General features: G+C 39.8%; 1 protein-coding gene across 6 annotated transcripts in view; it reads right to left on the minus strand.

Moving 5' to 3' along the window:
- The window catches only part of grin2bb (glutamate receptor, ionotropic, N-methyl D-aspartate 2B, genome duplicate b), a 102,997-nt gene that overhangs the window by 70,895 nt on the left and 10,881 nt on the right, over positions 1 to 21,221 (minus strand). For all 6 annotated transcript variants that reach the window (XM_020083744.2, XM_069530460.1, XM_069530458.1 and 3 more), the window contains one exon: positions 5,916 to 6,617. In XM_020083744.2, coding sequence (XP_019939303.1) covers positions 5,916 to 6,617 — 702 coding nt within the window. The remainder of the gene's footprint in view (positions 1 to 5,915; positions 6,618 to 21,221) is intronic.

Below are 21,221 nucleotides of genomic sequence, written 5' to 3' on the forward strand. Positions count from 1 at the left end.
ACACCACAAGAGAGCCGCAGCACAGTGGCCCAATCATCCATGAGTTTTACTATTGACCACCTGACAGTTTTCACCCCAAAAGAGATTTATATTCAACAGGAAGCAACTTTAAGCCCTGTGTATGGTTAAAAAAAACTAGCAGGCAGTGTTCAATGAAACAAAAAAATCATTAGAAGAAAAAAAATCCACTTTAAGCAGAGTGGACTGTTTATGAGAAATTGTTCAGGGGGCTGCGTGTCTCTAGGTAGCTTGTTTGCAGTGAAAACAACAGCTGTAATCTCCCAAAACATAGGCAAAGAGGCTATTATCATTGAACACCAGCATGCTGTACTTACCAACACACATGCACAAACGCACACAAAAGCACATACACAGCTTAGGTCCCAACAATAGATCTAGAAGACCTCATTAGTCTCCAGAGCCAGAGTTAAGCGCAGGCCAGGGCCAACTCTGTCGTCCTGTTATGCCAATACCAAACACATGGCACAGAGTGAATTAATGGCTAAATGGAAGCGTGGAAATTGTTTGGTGCATAATGGGCCTACCTGCATCTGTCACTGATTCATTATAATGGGGCACTGGAAAGAAAAATAAAGCCAGGAGTGCTGTGAGGTTATAAGGCCAGTGGATTTGGCCACATCGTCTCTGGTGAGACTGCAAAGCGTGTGGAAATAATGCGGTTTAAAGATTAAATGTCATTAAAGAGACACGTGTTCAATGTTTTTTAAAATGGAAATCGAATTGCTCTGTTACCAGATATGGAGAAACTGCTGTTTGTCCCACATTAGAAGCCTGAAGTAAAGGATTTCAGGAGGATTTGGAGCACGATTGATTAGACATAATTGTGGACTGATAAGAAATGGACTTTGCAACCTGAAGGGAGTCGATTTATTGATGCTGGAAAATCACTCGTTCTTTTGCAGACACACAAGCATGTGCACACAGCGTTCAGCTCATGCAGCTGCCCCACATGACTCTAATGGCTTAATGTTCCACCTCAGCAACACTGCTCTTCACCGGAGATTTCTGCAGCGCTACCATTCCTCTCTAACACGGATTTTTAATTTTAGAATAGAAATACAACTTTATTGTACCATCTACACTTCACAAGACATGAAATGGTAAAAAGTACAAAAAGACCACATTAAAAACATTGGAACGGTTCATGACATTAGTTAATTCAAATCATGTTGGTTTCTTGTCAGCAAGATTACACAAAAGACACGCAACACTTTTCTATGAAAGTTGGTGGAAGGATGTGCTATGGGTCAGGGAAAAGCTCGTCATTTTGATGAGAATCCAGATCAGGAGGTGGAACCAGGAATTTTCTTTCAATTTTCAACATTCTCCTGGATTTCTCTGGGAATAATTCATGGATCTGGATTTAAAAAATCTGGCATATTTAGGGAACAGATATCTATGAGCGTGTGAAATTTGGTGTGGCTTGATTGAAGCCACACCAATTGGGACTGTTGGCAGAGGTATATGCTCTACTGAGTGCCATAGTTCTTAAATTAAACTACTCTAAATAACCCTCAGTATTTCCTTCATGTGTAAGGTACAAGAATCTTTAAAGTTCTATTCTAGCGGGGAAATCAATTAACTCCGATTATAGTCACTGCAATTAGTGGATTCTCTCATGTGGGTGAAATAAATCCCCATGAATCTTCTGCCATGACTAATAGAAAGTCATCTCGACAGTGTTGACCCTTGAGGGAACAGAAAGCCAAAGAGCCCAGAATAGACAAGGCTATTGTGGTTTATTCTCCATGTTGCACAACTCACTTTTATTTACCCCTGCTCCAGACTCATGAGCAGGACCTGTTCCACAGAAGAGGAACAGTTTGCAGGCAACAATGAGACAAGAGCCTGTGATACAAATACGTCTTTTAGATAAAATGACTGTTGCAAACTGCTATCTGACTGTTAGCAACTAAAAAGCACATCAGGGCGATATAAGCCTCTGGGAGCGGAGATGACTCAGTAGAGCTTGCGTGTTCATTTGCCTGCTGCAGTCAATCTTCACCAACCCTGTGAGTCGTCACCAACCTTACAGGTCAATCCCTGAGACGTGCAGCACTTTCTGGTGTCAAAGGACCTTTAGGTCATCTAACAGAATTAGTCGACAGTTAAAGGCTGTAGATGTTTAGCACGGGAGGGTAACAGACATTAAATCTAATGCTTTGGAATAAAGAATTTGTACCGCAGATATGATCCTAGCTGAAGTAGTGTGACACACATTTTATATAATGTTGATGTTGTTGTTTTTTAGATTTTGAATACATTTCTTGTGAAGACGACATGAGAAGACAAAAAATTAATATATACTGAGTGTGTTGCAATAAAATATATATAGTACTAAATGAATATAGCACAATTGTCAACAAGGTCATTATTGATATGCTGTATGAATAATACCACAACTACTACCTATAGATATAGTGTTATCATCCAAGTATTAATCAGGTATTAAAGTTGCTGCTTATTAACTTGTAAACGAATCAACATATATACTGTGAATATTAGTTTTTCTTTTGCAGATGTGGAAGAGTAAAATTAAGAATAAGTAAGAATAAAAATAGGAAAAAAAATTTGAAATACTGTATACAACAAAGTAGAAATACAACTATATATACACAAGGCTGTTTTTTTAAATGTGTAATTTGATATGAGGGGATATGGACATCATGATGCAGGGTTTATGTTCATGATGTTTTCTCTGTGTGTGCCTAAAAAGCGGTAATAAAAATGTTGAAAAAACAAACACAGTGACAGTTGCACTAGAAATCACAACTTCACAACAGTGAAATGCAATTCACCTCTCCCCCCTCCCTCTCGCTCCAACCACTAAAGTCTTCATCCTCTTTCCTGGTTTCTCAACCTCTGTTTTTCCACTTTTATCTTTTCATTCATCTTTTTAAAAACTAACTCCATCCTTGACTCCCTCCATGACAGGGACATTTCCCTTTCTCCCTTCCAGCTCTGTTTTTGTCAGACTCAGAAATAACAATTTCTTTTCTCTCCTCTGTAAGTGCTTTTATACAGTATGTCGAGAGAAATATATAAGCAGTGGTTGCCATGCCAACAGTATCCACCGCATTCATCCCCCCTCTTTGGTGCATGTGTGTGTGTGACTGACAGTGAATATGCATAACAGAGGAAGAGTGGAGGTTTAAGGATAAACATGCAGAGTGAACGGGGGAAAATGAAAATATATGGAGTCTAATACAAGAGGCCTCTTATTACTCTTCCTCTTTATCTACCATTACCCTCCTGTCACTCTCAGTCGCTGCCCTCCGTCTCTCTGTCAGCTGTAAAATGTGATAATTATATGTTGAGCAATATCCTCATCCTCCTTTCACACCCACACAAGTTGTTATTTTATAACCTTCAACCCCCGCCCCTTGTTCATTCTCTTCTCCTTCTCCATCTTTTCCTCTCCCCTTTCAATTCATCACAACTACTCGCACACTCTTTGTCCACTGTTGATTTCCATATGCAACCATATTTTAGAGGAGAGGAGAAAAGGCCCCGTAGGGATCATGAGTGTGTCTGAGCCTGCCTGAAGACCAGTGGAGTTTGTCGCCTTGCTGTGGAGACATTAACATGCTTCTCTTTGTGTTTTGGCTTTTATTAGATTTTTCCTCAATTTAAGTTGAGAGAAATGTTCTGTATAGGAACAAGTAACACTCAACTGGCTTGTGTATTATCCCACTTTGATCACTAAAATGTATCAAATATAGAAATCCATTGAAGAAACACATCTTCATGACACATATATGATGTTACTAAGGATTCTGTAACAATAATCATTTCAAGAAATCACTGTCAAATTATATGATTCAGATCTGTGCAGCAGGGTTTCTGACTAAAATCTAATCAGAAACTGTGGAGAGATCAACTTTCTAACCTGTAATAGATTGTGCTTGAGCTAATTTGTTTAAAAGAAGTCCTTCATAAAATAATACAGGATCCATGACAACAGGATTCCCTCTGTAACATGTATTATGTCTGCTGGACAAAGTAAAACACCAGCAGATTGTCCAACTGGGTTATAATACACAAACCAAGGACTTCATTTAGAATATTCTTGTTAGTTTATTTGGATTTTTTACAGATTGCAACAATAAGAAGTTGCAGTAAGTCAATAAATGTCAACCTCAGTCTTCATTGCCTTTTAGCACAATATAGTATTGAGATAAAACCGTAGACTTTATATAATGAGTCTCCACTTCCTCCCACCATCCAGAAATAAAGGTAAAATATCCCAGATAAGAACGTTACTCTGAGCAGTAGTGATCAGGGGATGGAGCCATGGAATCGAAGTCCTGTCGATACACACGCTCTACCAATCAAGAATCAGTCTCAGCTGTCAATCATGACAAACTTTTTTTGTTTGGTCCATATCCCAGATACTAAAACGGAGCAGGCAGGATGTAAGACCTATGCTACAGCAAACCAGTGATTGAGATGCTTTGGCTTTAGTTTTGTGGAGCAGTCATTTACATACAGTCATCATGACTTCATCTCCAGTCTTACAAAGATTTCACATCACATGGAGTTGTGAGCAAACTCCATCATCTGATCAGGACCATGAGGAGTAGATGAAAGCCCTGGGAAAAAGCTAGTGAAGCTGTATCAATTAAAACTGACCAAATGTGCCTTCAAATCCACATGCACATTACTAATGTCATTACTCACAGCAGGGACCCTCGACTGTACAACCCATTTCCTCCATAAACAAGGCTGCATCAATAAAAACTCTATTAAAAACCTCAGAGTGCTATAGATTCCATCCCTCCTCTGTAAGGGACTTAAACACTGCTAAGCCTATAAACCCAACATTATTTAAGGATACATTTAAAAGCTATTGTTCCGTTTATGGATCGTAAATTCTCGTCACGCAGCCCGTTTTGTGCCAAATCTCTTGAATCCTGATCCCACAGAGATGCCTTTTTTTTTTACTTGCTATGTTCTCTTTTGTTTCACACTGTGAGTCCTCAGTTCGCTATCATGAGCCTCAGTTCGACGTGAGGCTCACAGGAGGAGGTCAATTAACAGCAAAATCAATCAGCAGATCGGTTGGGTTTGAGTGAGAAGCAGTGTGTGGCTCTGAGTGGTGAGAGGTTGATGCAACTCACAAAAAAAAACTGTTCAACTCTCCATTTTCTAATTATACTAATGCAATGGCTGTGTCCGAAATCAATCACTCAACATTATATAGTCCACCTACCGATTTTGAAACAATTAGTTTTATCATACATCCATAATATTTCCACTGGTGTGAGTTGTGGCGGTAAAATATGTTTTAAAAAAAGCAGAGCAGTGAATCGCAGCACAAATTGTGGCCAACTAGTTTATTTCTACATTTAAACATTCACATCATTCAACGTACTTTTTACCTAAAAGCATTGATACTAAGTGTAAAACAAACATTTTTCTTCACCAGCCGATGTTTTTGTACGTCATAATCAACAATAACGCAATTACCAGAGCAGAGAAAATGCGCAGTGGTGTCTGAAAGTTGTTGTTTTCTGCTAATTAGCTCACGATACAGTCTCACAATACAGAAAGGTCCCATATGGTGAATAGGGGATAGTGACTGAGTGGGTGATTTGAGACACAGCAAATCAAATGCGGATAGATGATCTTAAATTGTTACAACCGTTATCTTGTCAATAATTTCATTTAAAGGTCTTGATTCAAACTGTAAATCATGTTACAGTTTTGTTATTTTGCCTTTGTTGTTTAACTTATTTACGGTGAAAGAAACCTGCTCTTATTGTCTGTGGGGACTTCCCAGTGTTTTGAAATACAATTTAATTCCAGTGAGGTCAAATTCTCAGTGCATAGTTCTCAATTAAATGTATAACTTTCTTTCCCCCCCCAAAAAAAGAGATGAGAAGATTTCCTACCTTGGCTGCCATGACCATGGAGGAGCCCCCCCGGATGCCCAGGATGGGGATGTGTGTCTGGGCGGAGATGAAGTCCAGGATCTGAGCAATGGCCTCCTGATCCGTGTCATCACCAAACACTACGCCCTGCAGCGAGTTCCTCGTCATTTGCACGCAGATCCGATTGATGATGCTCTTGGGGTCGGTCTCGTTCATGGTGACCACCTCGACTTTGGGAGGGTAGGGGATGTGGAGGAAGTCCTCTTTCTCAAGTCCGGCCCCAAGGGCGACTTCACTAGAGTTGCCCACAAGGATGACAGCAATACTGAGCGAATTGATCAGTTTGGGATTGATTGGGGGGAGAGCTGGTGAGCCGGGAGAGTACTGAGGGGGGATGACGACGCCCCTCTGGGTGCTGCCTCCCCTCTGGGTACTGCCTCCCCTCTGGCCGCCTTGTCCCCCTGGGGAACCTCCAGGCCCCGTACCCGGACCTCCACCCCTGCGAGACTCGCAGACGGGCAGGAGGAGTACGGAGAAGAGGAGTAGAGAGAAGGAAAGGAACGGAAGCGTCAGTCGAGGCTGAGGATAAGGATAATGGTCTTGAGGAGGAGGCGGCGGAGGAGAAGGAGGATGATGGTCGGGGGAGACAAAGCGCTTGTCCTGAAGACGGGATGGAGAAGGGTGGAGGCTGACAAGCATTGTGAAGGAGTGTAAATGCCGTCCCTGGAGAGAAAACAGAAGGAAAGAAAAATGGATGAGAATTATAATACAAAAATACTTTCTTAGTTCAAGTTCTGTATATTTGGTTACATTTGTGTTTTCTGAAATAAAGTTGATGGTTTAAGCTGCAGGTCTCAATTACATTTCTTTGTCATAAGAGTTTGATAATGACATCTTGGGAATCAAGTGTAAAAACCAGCCTTTATATTTTCAGGTCAATATCATCTGTTCATCTTAACATATCACAGAACATATATATACAAGCGTGTACATTATGCAGAAATACCAAAGATACATTTGCTGTGATTTAGAAATTGTATCACCACAACAGGGCAGAGAAGACTTTTTGAAATAGGTCAGATTTCTACCAACCTTTATATTTCAAAGGTTCAGTATTTGAGATATAGAGCTGTTATTTTACACCTCTTTACAACAAGTTAAGAATACATACAGTTCATCTAAATTGTGAAGAGACTGGATAAACCTCATTCTATTCATCTTCAAAACAACAAAAAAGAAATCTAACTTCTTATTATCGTGTTGTACTTTTGGGGAAAGTGTTGAAAAAAATGTTGCCTAACCTTAAGAGCTAATCTAAGTTAAATCAATGTTATCAGTTTGCTCTATTGCTCTAATACACACCAATGAACCAAGATATTGCGACCACACACATAATGTTAATCATCTCGGAAAGAGGGCTCAAGTGCAGGTCTGGTGCAGGTCTGGGATACGTTAGAAGCAGTTCTTGTCGTCAACGTGTTAGAAACAGGAGAAACAGGCAAATGTATAAACCTGATCTCATTACACGCTCTCCAAATGTAGAGCACCTCTGACAAACCAAAAAAGATATCGCTGATATCGCCGCCAGCTCAACATTAATAAACAGAGAGATTTTGTAGTTTTGTTTTTTTTTAACAATCCAGTATTGGCCAGGATCTTATTCCTAAATTACAGACCAAATTAAGTGACCCACATCTCTGTGTATCAGACCACACACTGAGAACCAGGGAGAGGCCTGTGAGCATCAAGTGACAACTCCACATCCATTATACTGTGCTGTGACTTCCTCTGAGGAAGCCTGTGGCACACATAAAGCACGGAGCGTGCATGCTGTGTGTTTTGACGGAGTCGGTCAGGACAGCACTGGGTCCATTTTGATCGATTGACAGCCTCACAGCTTCATGGACTAGCTGCTAGGGTAAGTGACCATTAGACACTTAGAATGGGCTCTACTGACTCTCTCTCTCTCTTTCTCTCGACTTCTCTCTCTCCCTCCCTCTCACACGACTTCCGTTTCTTTTCTCCACTTTACCCTCCCAACCTGTTCTCTTTCAGTCGCTCCCTCCAACCCACTGGAATCCCTCGCTGCTCTTTGAAGTCAACTGCAGACCTATTATTTACTATTATTGGTGTTATTTACTGCTTCTCTATTATCCGTACGAAAAGTAGTGGAGGGGAGTGTAAAGGAGAAATGATGGAGGAGAAGGAAAGTAAGAGAGAGAGAGAAAGAAAGAGAGAGGCGGAGGGAAAGATGTAAGCAAGAGAAAGGTGACAGGCATGGAGAAACACAATTCGTCATAGCCTGATGTGAAAATTGTGGTTTCGAACTGTGCGTGCATGGGTGTGTGTGTGTGCGTGTGTGTGTATGTGTGTGTGTGTGTGTGCGTGTGTGTGTATGTGTGTGTGTGTGTGTGCGTGTGTGTGTATCTGGGGTACAAATTTGGGCATATTTTCTGAACAGATAAAGACGAGGAATCTTAATGAGTGTATGTTCATGCTTGTATTCTAAATTAAGCGAAGAGGAGCACTTTGGGAGAGGGATAAATGAAGGGCAGGGTGAAAGGCTCGTTCCTCCTCCTCGCTCACACAACACCTTTACTAATCTTTTATTTATCAAGCACCCTGCGTTGTGGAGCTGATACAGTTGGCACCAAAGACAAAAGTCCAAAGAAAACCAAAGGAGAAAGAGAGAAACGGAAATCTGTCAGTGGTGAAAAACATTGAAAGAAAAGCAACGAGGCGAGCGGTGAAAGAAGAGGTTGATCAGTGTGGAAAATCAGAAGAGAGGGAAATGTGATCTTCACATAAAAAACAGTTTGTATAAAAGGTCTAATTACCAGAGGTTTGTCAGGCTTAATTGCAGGTGCACATGCTAATTGTAAACGAGGATGCTGCAGCAGAGAGAGGGATACACACACACACACACAGGGAGAGAGAGAGAGAGAGAGAGGAGGAGGAAGCGAGTGGGAGGATGGCAGCAAAGAGAAGAGGAGAGAGAAGAGTGGGGTGAGGGAGAGAATAAATAGAGACATACACAAAAGAGATGGAGGTGGAAGAAGGAACAGCAATAAGAAAACCCAGAGGAGGGAGGGAGAGAGAGAAAGTGAGGGAGATGTGGACGGGCAACACAGCTGAAGAAAGATGAAAAGAAGACATGATTAGTACAAGATGATAAAATAAGAGCACAGGGTGGACTGGAGGTGAAAGAAATCCAAAGAAAAAATCTGGAAGAAAAAAAATGGCCTCAGTCGGCAGATGGAGAGTGTGATGAATCTGCGGGGAGAGGGGGCACTGGAGGGAGACTATTAGAGGAAATATCTTTAAAAAGTAAGTGTGAATAAGTGTGACAGTAAGCAAGGGAGCGGAGAGAAACAGTGACCCATTCGGATATGTGGTTCTATATAACAGCAGTGCTTGGTTTCCATAGTAACAATTCATATATGCCTCCACATAACAACCTGATGGACAGGAAGATACACGCAACTCAGACCGAGTCATGCGGACCACTACATGCAGCGTGTGTCCTCTACTAATAATGATCAATTTACTTTAATCTGAGCCGGCACACCTACAAAAATAAAACGCTTGAAACAAAAAAATAAATAGCATGGTGCCTTCGCACAAAAGTGCACACCCACATACACACATGGGGAGGTAAGTTAATGCACTCCTGCAGATAGAGCTGATCCAGTGCTCCGCCTTTTAGCATACCTCACATTAAAAATAAATATCCAAAAATGTGCTGCAGGCAAATAAACAGAAATAACACGATGGAAGGAGCATCCACCCAAGCAGGAGCTGACATCTCATTCGGACTAATCAGGCTGTTTACAAGACCCCCCCCCCGCCTTCACTAACACTCCACAATTAATAACATTTAAATAGAGGGTGTCAAGAGGGGATCATTTACTCGCAACATAATAGAACAAAAGAAGATCATCCAACAAAACGTCAACAAGACCAAGGTGACACATGTATTTATGTGCACTTCTGTACCCATTACAGCACTCACATAGCTATTAGAACAACATATGCAGCACAGGGGAAAACACGTATAAGTGGTGATGAACGGCGACACAAACACCCACATGCGTGCACTGTTTGCATCCAACAATTTGCTGCAGATGCGACTGTAACCTTTTCCCCGGTGCTCAGAAACACGACACACATGCATGAACACAGAGCCATCCATGCAAATGGTTTGGGTCAAGCGCTGTTGGGTCCCAGCGTACAGACATGTGACCCTTTGTGATCTGCGGGTGACAGTCTTCGTTTTTCCAGGATAAAAAGACACACAGTATATGTCGTCGTTCATGCACAAAACTACAAACACTCAGCCATGCTCATGCAGACTCTACACAGGGCTGTCCCTTTTTACTCCAACATCCATTTGAATGTTAGACCTGTAACGGCCCTATTGAATTCAAAATAAACAGTAAGACAAACAGAGGCAAACTGATCCAGTAGAGGGCGCTCACTATCAGCTTGACCGATTGCATGCCCTCTCCTGACCCATCAGTAAAGTAAGCCAGAAATGTTGCGTTGTTTGCTACGAATGGAGGGCGCTACAAGTAACGAACACAGGTGAGGGTGCTCGGTTTTTGTTACAGTGCAATCTATGGGCTCACCTGTTTACACCCAAGTGAAGCAGTGGAGGAGGCAACGCAGACAAGCGGAGCAACGTCAAGTGTTCATCATGCGGGGGGGGGGGGGGGTATTTGAATATATATAAATTAATTGCTTGTCATGTCCAATGCATTCAAAGTTGATTTTTAGAAAAAGTGACAGCCCTTGTAAATGCTTCTGGGCGGCTGTGACTCAAGAGGTAGAGCGGGTCGTCCACTGACTAGAAGACCAGTGGTTCGATCACTTGCTCCTCAATTCCATGTGCTGAAGTGTCCTTAGGCAAGACACTGAACCCAAATTGCCCCTGACGGCGGTAGTGTGATGTGTTATAGAGAAGGTGCTGCACATGGATCCACCGTGTGAATGTGTGTGTATGGGTGAAAGGTAAAACTCTTCTGTAAAGTGCTTTGAGTGGTCATCAGGTATAAATTCAGACCATTTACCATATCCAGACTTATCAACAACAACCTAAAAAGAGACATCAGTCATTTGTGCGTTGACCACAAATAGAATAACCAGTGAGACACACACACACACACACACACACACACACACACACACACACACACAAACGCCGACTTCCAATCTCCCAGTAAAGATTCCACAGGATCATCTAAGCAGTGGAGTGTGTGCCTCGACTGGACTTTGAAACGGTCACGTGTTTTTGCTGAATATTGCGGTGGATAACAGTCGACGGTGTATTCACTGCGGATGCTCCGAGCAGCAGCCTGAGAGACGTTAAAACTGAATCTTTTCCACGGGTATTTAAAACACACGTAGGCCATCATTATCACAGTCTACTATATCCCCGGAGACTTGATGTGGTGGGCTGCGCTGCTTTGCATTTGATCGGCAGTGCGGATAACGTAAGCTGACAGGCAGACGTGTAAAAGAGCCTTTTTACAGGCAGTGGGTGGTCACTTACAGGTGAGAGTGGTACTGTTGTGATCTGCATGCATCAGACGTGATTTATAAATAACAACAATTCACATTTAACACTCGACATTAATGGATCATAAAAGGCATTTCAGACTCTTCTGTCGCTTCAGTATGAAAAGGACAGTGAGAAGAAAATCCTGGCGAGTTGAGTCTTTTTTCAGTTAAAAGCCTGGATCTCCCCCCTGAGAGATGCAACAGCAGGTGTTCATGTTTGACTTTTGTTTTTACTGTCACAACCACAATATATCATCAATAATGTACAAACTTATCATTAAGTAGAGACAGGTGGGCTGTTTTTTTCAGATCAATCATCATGTTTCCACTGACAAATGATCTGTTCTTAGTTTAAAGGAATGAACAACTGCCAAAATAAGGGTTTTATCATTGATCTTAAAGAGTGATTTATAATAACTCCAGGACAAAATTGTGTGGATTGTTTGAAATCAACATTTATCTTTAGTCTACAGAGAAAAAACAATGCTGCTGATATTTAAATTGTGTTGCAGGGGAAGCTTTGAATACAATAAAATGGAGCAGAGAAAAAGAAAATGATCTTTTTAGATCTTGGAACCCATCATACTGTGCATATTAAGCTGCTCTAATCAACATCATATATTGACAAAGGATTGGATGACTGTGTTGGTTAAACTCACAAATCCACTAGAATGGCACTCCGCTGAGCACATACCTCCACCAAGGCCCAACAGTCCTGTTATGAAAACACATTTAAATTCAATAGATCCAGATTTTTATTTTAATCTGCACCAAATTGCACACACCATAAACGTGCCTGATTGTTTTCATCAAGATTTGAGAATTATTTGGAGAATATCAAAAAATTGCCAAAAAATGCCCAATCTCACAACGTTAAAGAAAGTGATAAAAGTCCTTTATCCGGATCATGTCCCATCCAAGTTTCGTATCTGATCAGTTATTTTGTCTAATCTTGCTTTCAAACCAACAAACCAAATGGATAGGGGTGAAAACATAACCTCCTTGGCGGAGGTTAATATATATATTATATATAATAGAGTCTTCAGGTCTTTATTTTGTTTTATAAAAAAAAAAATGTTTGCCTATAACTTCTCTGCTTCAATCAATTACTGATCTTGGCAGTGTCGATTTTAGTCACAGAAAAAAATCTATTTTCTGTAAAAAGAAATGAATGCGAATGAACAAAATATTTCCTCCAAAGTGGTAGACAAAAACAGCTATGAATATCAGACAGGTAACGAGAAACCCAACTCCAGATTTATACTAATGTTAATCTGTTTGCTAACACGCAAGTTTTTAAAGTGAAAATATGTTGATGAGTTTCGAATTTGCCAAACAGGCCAAAAAGAATCATTCAATAATTGAATACAAGGATGATAAAAATGTTTTCTTGTATCTGAGAGTTAAGTCCCTCATCTGTGAAACTGTATGTGGCCTTTAGTGACATTAAATCCCCTAAAAACAGTAGTTTGGGCTCTTTCTGAAGAAAGATTGGCCAGCTATATGTCTTTCTAATGAAATAAAGTTTTAAATAGAATACAACATCACGTGAACCAAAAGGAGGGGGCAACATTTATCCTGCTCCATTACTCAGAAATGTGTGACTGTGTTCAGTCAGGTAATCAGACATCATGCAGCTATAATGACTATCCAGGGGTGGTGGAAACCAACACAAATTCTATTTACATCCTCTGTAATTATTCAATTCACTTTCTCAAAGTCAACTGCGAGTGTGATGTGAAAACATAGAAACGGTGCTGCTGTTGTGCACCATGGCAGTTATATTTAAGGCTCCGTCTGATGTGCCTCAATATCATGTGAATAATGTGTGTTACTCTATCAGCCTCAGTGTTGAATAACAGAACAAATCTAAATAGAAGGTTTCTCATGCACAGTACTAAAGTCAAGGCAAGGTAAAGTTAAGACCAAATTGAATTAAACCAATTCAAAATCAGAAAGAACGGTTTTAAAAAATGTCAAGCAAAAGAAAAGAGATTAAAAAGAGTAGAATAAAAAAGGTATAAGAAATAAAAAGGATAAAGTTTGTATAAACAAATTTAAAATAAGTTAAAGGAGTAAAATAAAACAAATAAAACAAATACTCATTGGTAAAACAATAAAATATAATACAATGATGTTATGACCTTAGATTTTTTTTAAATAGTTTAGTCGAAGGCACTTGTGGATAAAACAATTTCTGTGGCATAAGACAATCAGGCATTAAGGGATACAAAAGGATACAAATTTAAAAAGGCCCAATCATTTCCTAAACAGCTGAGCACTAAATTTGCATATTATTATAAGGGATGTACAACATCTTGTCCTATTTTCTAAATGTTTGGCGTGGACTTCACTTGTGGATTAATAGAGTTGGTGGACGAGTATTTGCAGAACGTTAGGAGGACAGTTGTTGTGAGCAGAACGAAAATATTGCGCCTATTTTCATCATAATGAAGAAACATGTCACCCGCTGCAATAGTTTTTGAATAAGAGTGGATCTCTGTGGCTGCGTGAGTAAACAGGCTTTGACGATATAGACATTATTGGTTTTGGTCTTTTCCGTGGGCTTGGTTGGCAATGAGAGAAAAATAGAATATTTAGAGCCTTGAGATGAGAGAAGATCAATTTGATGGTGGGAAAAAGAGGGAGAAGGGAGAAAAAGAAAGGACGATATTTCTGTAGGATGAGACAAGTGGAGGAGGCTAGAGAAAACAGTGAGGGAGATGTGATATAGAGAATGATGGGGGCAGTAACCACAAGTGTGCATCAAGAAAGCTTGTAACATAGTACTGGCGTCCTTAAGTTGCCTTCAGATATTGTCTTCTGTGTTGAATGATGTGTCACCTAGTCACTAGCGTCTTGCAGAAGGGCCAAACTGGCAGAAAAAAAATCACTAGTTTATTGAAGAGGGTCTTGGGTGTTACATTAAGTGCACTTCTGTCTGGTGGAGAATCCTCTCTCTGCTAATTGCACTTACAATGAGATGCACTACGGATCTTTGTCTCAGCTCTCTAAATAACAAAATGAAGTCTCCTCATCGGAGGGAACTAGAATGATCGAGACGGAGACCACACACACACACATGCACATGACCACTCAAGCGCAATACACACACACAGCCAACACAACACACCCAGAGGCACAGGGATGAGGAAAATGCGGGGTTGAGGCAGGATCCATCTTCCCCCCCGGGTCTTCATTAACTCATTGAAGCCATTTATTCCACTGAGGTTATCTCTTCTGCTCTGGACTTAATTTAGCAGCAAAGTGACATGTCCCACTCTGCAGCTATGCAGGGGCCCTCGGAGCCTCAGAGGGATTGGACCCCCTCTGTTTCATAGCATGTAGACCTACATGTCGCCGTCACAAGAGTCCGTGCTGGATAATGTTGGTTTGTAGCTTGTTTTTTTCCTCTCTTTTTTAAAGGCTATTATAACTCACCCTGATGCAATACGTTGCACAGTCTATAAAGAGCCAGTAGCACCCTCTATTCACTCACGGCCTATAATTTATTTTCTCAGGTTTCCTTCAGTGATCTTAAAAAGCTGAAATGTGAAATGTTTCTGTTCTCATCCTAACTCAATTTGGTTTCTACAAATTCACTGGTCTAAGTATTTGAGCATTCATCTGCTGCAGCTCTCTTGAGGTTTTCATAGCTCGCCTGTGGCGCCTGAAACTCTTGGGAGTCGTTGTAATGACGAACCCAATATCCACTGTCTCTCCGCTAATTCCTCTTAATTACCCGAGGCCTCGCACCAAGACCCAGGACCAGAGTCTCCCACAGGGCATCCACACATCTCTGCCAGCACCTGTAGCTGTCCTGCCTGCGAGCGAGCCCTGTGTGAAACGCCAAGTCATTTTGTTGAATGTATTTAAGTGGTATGCAAATAATATACCCAGGCTGTTACTCACTGATATACTCTGAGTCTAAAGGTTGCTGCACACTAGAAGATTTTCAACTCGTAACCGATTTCATAAATCTGAGAGACCTCAGACATAATAACAGGTTTAGCTGATTTCAATCTTATAATCTTCAGAACGCACACACTTGATGATTTGGCCAGAACCTAAGAGCACACACTTGCCGTTTGTAGGAAACTATTTCATCGTGGCAATTCCACAGACTTGGAAACTCAAACACTAGTGCCCCCTAATCTGGATCTGCACCAAAATTTGATGGGTGATATTCTGACCCATATGACATCCCTCCACCAAGTCACATAGTTTTTGTGTTATGCTGCTAAATATTAGACGGCAGCATCACATGTACTGTATTGTTGTTCCTTCATGTTGTGCCATACACAAGTGAAAGATGAATTTCCATTAATGCCTGTATTATATTATCGAATGATAAAATAGATATATATCAAATATTAATCAATCAAATTTTATTTGTATAGCCCATATTCACAAATCACAAAATTATCACACACATCATCAAATCTTATACCCTGATTTTTTGAAAACTACATAACAAAAGGCTGAATATTATTTATCTTTCATTTAGTAGATATATTCAGACCTACATTAAAAATAAAGTTAATATTATTTATGTACTGACTGAAGATTGATGAGTGACTTTTACCACTATTTCTGCATCACTGTCACAATATAACCCCATGTATCATCATACAGAAAAGAAAACGGTGTTTTTAATTATCCCCCCAAATTTAAATTTGTTCTTAAAAATTAAACCTAACCTGCTTTTTGGCTTTATATGTTTAGTGCTGTATTTCCAGACTGAGGCTTTTCCTGCTTAGAAAACCTGGTTTTGCTCACTCGTCTCCACTGGGTGAGTCATACAAGGCACACCACTGTAATCCACACATCTTCTTAAAAAAAGCTCTGACAAGTAATGACTGCATGGCTGAGAATTAAATATTAATAATTATATTCCACTTAACTCAGCCATTAACTCACAGTGTGATTTGTGTTTATTTTAACAAGATTGCCCTGTGAGCTTGGCAATGCCCCGATTGACCTTCAGCATGTCACCTACTGTTAAGTTTGTTTTTAATGCGATTATCAGAAGTGTGGTCATTAAAAACCTTTGCCACAAACAGAAGAACAGACTTGAATCTGCAAGTGAAGAAGAGACACTTAAAGGTACAGTGTGTAGAATTTAGTGATATCTAGTGTAGAAATTGCATGTTGCAGCTGAACACCCCTCACCTCACCCTCTCCTTCCAAACATGAAAAAGAACCTGTGGTAACTTCAGTTGTCATAAAAACTCAAAAGATGTTTAGTTTGTCCAGTCTGGACTAATGTAAAAAACATGACGGCCTCCGTAGAGAGGACCCCTCCATGTAAATATAAAGTATTTAAATATAAAGGGCCTTTTCTGGGGTAAAGAAAACTACAATTCATACAATTTAGATGAAACGAACTAGTGAAAACATCATGAGAATTATTCTACATTAGATTTCTGCCAATAGATTCCTTTCACCTAAATCTTTCACACTGGACCTTTAAAATGTGGCGTTTCTATGAGAACAGAGCCGTTAATGATGAACTACTTTATACTGATAGTTGTGCAGTTGATTCTCTGCTCTTCTTCAGGTCTCAGATTATTTGTCGAAACCACAAACCGTCTCATTCATTACCAAAATTCACAACTTTTCTCATATAAGATTGTATGAGACATGACGCTTGCTCTGTTTTTGGACTTTCATTTAAATATAAGTGGATCTGCTGATTGTCCCTCATCTGCTGCATGTAGAAAAGCTTTTAGATTAAAATAGGCCTTGTGGAAATTAGAGTGATTAGTGATTGTATCACTTTTTACAAGGTCCTTTTTTAGAGGTGTTATGAAATTCTTTATGGTTATTAAGTTCCAACAACTTCCAACCAATATTTATGTAATAATTGTACAACAGCAGGGAACACATATTTTTCATATCTCAAAGCTTCATTAGTAAGAATAAATCCTTATACATGACAACAGAAACAGTACAACAGAAGAGCTATTTCTAATGCTTAAAGAAATGGTTCTTAAATAGTCAATCTTATTTTTTTGCCTATTTTGTCTTCTTTGTGGCTTTATTGTGTTTTCATTGTGTATACTTCTGTGTGTAGATTCTGTGACCACTTCAGGTACACCTGTAAAATCTAAAACATAACAGCTCTGCCTCATATTCAATTATTATGATCTTGAAGTTTATAGCTGAGCTGTTGTATTGGATTTCACATGATCAGAATATGGATATGCAGATGTTCCTAATGAAGTGACCACTGAGTGCAGGTCAGAACTGGATGTGCAGAGTCGTTTACCTGAATCCTCTATCTTTATATCTCCAACAGAAATATACAATCATGACCTTTTCTTTGTTTTCAGAGTGTAAAATTATAATTAAGACAAATATCCACACAGTTAATCCTTCATACAAGTACTACAGTACATTTTAATCCAACCAAGGCTGCTTAAGCTCCATATGAGTATTTTGTGACATAGTGGAAATTATTGTCTATAAAATGTCAAAAAATAGCCTCTAACACCTACAGTTTTCTAATGTGGCCTCTTTAGTTCGCTGATTGTGTCCAACCAACCAAAACCCAAACATAATCAAATTACAGTGAGACTGATATAAAAACTGAGAACAGCAGAAAACCCTCACAGTGGACACGCTGAACCTGGGTAATGATAAGTATCTAAATAGCTGCCAAATAATTCAACTGATTAATCAAATGTCTCATCTCCGCTCTTCGTCCAACATGAACCTGGAACAAATCATTTGAAGATTGCACAGCTCTAATCGCCCACAAATAAATCTCAGTATTATAAGCCCACACACTCTCCTCCACTTAGGCCTAAATGTGGCAGCAGAGCCCTGCAGACACACACGTCCTCTTTTCCTCTTTCCTCACCTTCCAATTTCCCCCCCTGAGAGGTTAAGCTCTACCTTTCGGCCTGGCCTCTGTCTCACTGATAACCTGTTCCTCTGCATCATTAAGAAAAAAAAACAAAACACAATACAGCCTCTTCCCCACTGAACTTTTTCCTTCATGTTGGGGACTGTAAACATGGAGGGGCAATTTCCTCCTCACCTCCGCAGCTGTCTGCCAGTCTCAAGTCACAACTAATTAATTGACAAGTTGCCCCCACTAAGGGTCAAATGAAGACAGATTCATTGACACTTGGAACAGGTGTAAACCTGAAACAGATAACACCTGCTATTAGTGCTGCTAAAAGGTTGAGAAAGGTGTATCAACGAGACAACATGACAGAAACAAAATCAGAGTGTTTCTTTTATGAAGGATGGAAAAATAGTTATTCTCCAAAAACCTGACCGATTATAGGGGGAGGTGCTGATACTGATATTAGGGATAGGATATTAGGTAATAATTCTATATCAGCCAATATACAGTATAAGTTTGTTTTTTTCTAAATGTAAATGTTTCCTAAGATTTAGTTATCAAACCCTTATGACAAAGACATGTACTGCAGGCTTGATATTTTACAGTTTACCATAAAAGTTATAATCCATCCATCCATTATCTATAGCACTTATCCTTTGATGATCACAGGGTTCAGGAGTCTGTGAGCATTTAAGTGGTAACCACGGCATCACCGTGCCACCCCATATACTTAATAAGAAATAGAATAAAAAGAAAACAGAAATACAACCAAATATATAGATCTTGACAATAATGTAAAAAAAATGATGTAAAAGTCAACATGTGCACATCTTTTCAAACTCTGAAACTGATCAATTGGTAAGGCTTTAATTTGATCATTTCTTTCAACATGTATAGAATTTGTGTACAACTATTACCAAGATATGTATATATGTATACACAGATGGATGACATGACAGATTCCAAGAGTGAAGCCAAATTGTCTCGACCACCATATGGTGGCTGGGTGCAGTATGAATCATAAACTCCACCTCCTCCATGTTAGTGGATAGGACATGGATCAAACTGAAAAGTCAAAGTACACATCAAATAGAATTTTTCTCTAGGATGGTTTCTGGGATTTAAGGTAGTTCTTATCGCACTGATGTTTGTTCAAGTGCTAATTTTTACAGTAAGTTGGATATAGTTAATTAATTGATGCTATGAAAATGATTGACAGCTGACAATGACTTGTGACCATCCCCCAATCACTACTGCACAGACTCTGGTTCCAAATGCATAAGATGGCGGCGTTCATATTATTTTCGCTTGATTTCTTCATAGTGGGAGGAAGAGGAGACATATCTTTATGTACAATCTATGATCTGAACCTGCCAAATTTCTATCTAATCAAATAAAGTTGATTAGCAGCACATATACCTTTCACCTCTTCTAATTTTATCCAAGACTTTTCTTCCTCATCTTCCTTCTACGTTCCACTCTCCATCTTTGAAAACATAATCATCAGCTTCTCATTCCCTTTGAGCAGAGCCATCAGGAGCGCATGACTTTCTCGGGAGCGATGATTTCACAACACCCATTTCGTGCGAGCATTTTGAAGACACTATCATCAAATATTATCCAATCTCGCTCAGCTATCGAACCCGACATCAGTTCCTCTCATCTCCGAAACCTCGACCCTTCTCTCAGCCCTCAGATTCTGTCTTTTGTTCAGCTTTTCTCTATTCCATTCACACATGAAACATATGAAGAAAAAAATCCTCTGGCTCTCCTCCCTGTCTGTCAGTGGAGGAGCTTCAAAAGGCCTCCCTTTATCATGACATGGAGTGACAGTTTTCTGATGAAACGTCTGTATGTACCAGCCCAGGCATTGTGATCATGTTAAAGGTGAACACATAGAGGGTGGGAGATTTATCTGTGAATCCATTTCTGCATCCCAAACCTCCACAAAAAAGAAATTGACTTAAAGTTGCAACGGACGTATAACGTATTGTGCTGTTGCTCAGCAGAGCCTGATATCAGCAAAAACTGGTTGAGTGCATACTGACTTCAGAAACAGAAGAAGAAATGTGGGTAGAGGCAGCATCACAGTGTCGGCCCCCCTTTACTCTATTCTTAGCTCTCCCTCCTTCTCACACAGTCACACATGGTAGAGGCAAAAAAACGCATGTGGAGTTTCTGCTTCTTACAAAAATAGGATGGTTATATATTAAATACCAATGTCTGTCTGAACTGTTTTTATTGGGTTTTAAACAACCAGTTAAACATCTGTTTACATCGGTAATCATCAGTTTGAATTCAAAATTCACAGCTTTGAAGTGCAATAGGCATTTTTGGATAGTGAGGGGTTAGTGGAAATTCTTCATCCATCTATATTTACAGTCTATGTGTCCATCTGACCCATATTATGGTTTACCTCTTTAACACATCATAGAGAAAGCTCTCAAACTACACTGAATGAATAAAGACACAGTCAACACCATAAATTAAAAAAATAAAGAATGTTGAATTCATCAGCTTCACAGTAACATTAGATTTGACTGAGTGGATGCAGAATAGAATCAGGCATCAAATTCATTCAAACTGGTTATAAACTTCAAACTTCATTTCTTCCACTTAACATAAATCTAGATGCAAAAGTCTTCATGAGGGTTTTAATGTTTTAAAACACTCAATTTGACGACTGCAGTTTGTGGTGCTGTTGAATTGTCTTTCATTTAACTGAGCTGTTTCTATTTAACCCACCCCTCATTGCACAATAGACAAAATAATAGAAGCTGCTAACCCAAACCTGGTAGAAGAGTTTCAATACTAAAAAGATTATAAACATCTTGTAACATTTACTGCAGGACTGTTGTATTCAGCTGTAAAAATGTTTTTCCTGAGATACACCTTTACGTCTCTGGTAACCA

Source organism: Paralichthys olivaceus, chromosome 8 (genome assembly GCF_024713975.1).
Source record: "Paralichthys olivaceus isolate ysfri-2021 chromosome 8, ASM2471397v2, whole genome shotgun sequence".
NCBI classification, from domain to species: Eukaryota; Metazoa; Chordata; class Actinopteri; order Pleuronectiformes; family Paralichthyidae; genus Paralichthys; species Paralichthys olivaceus.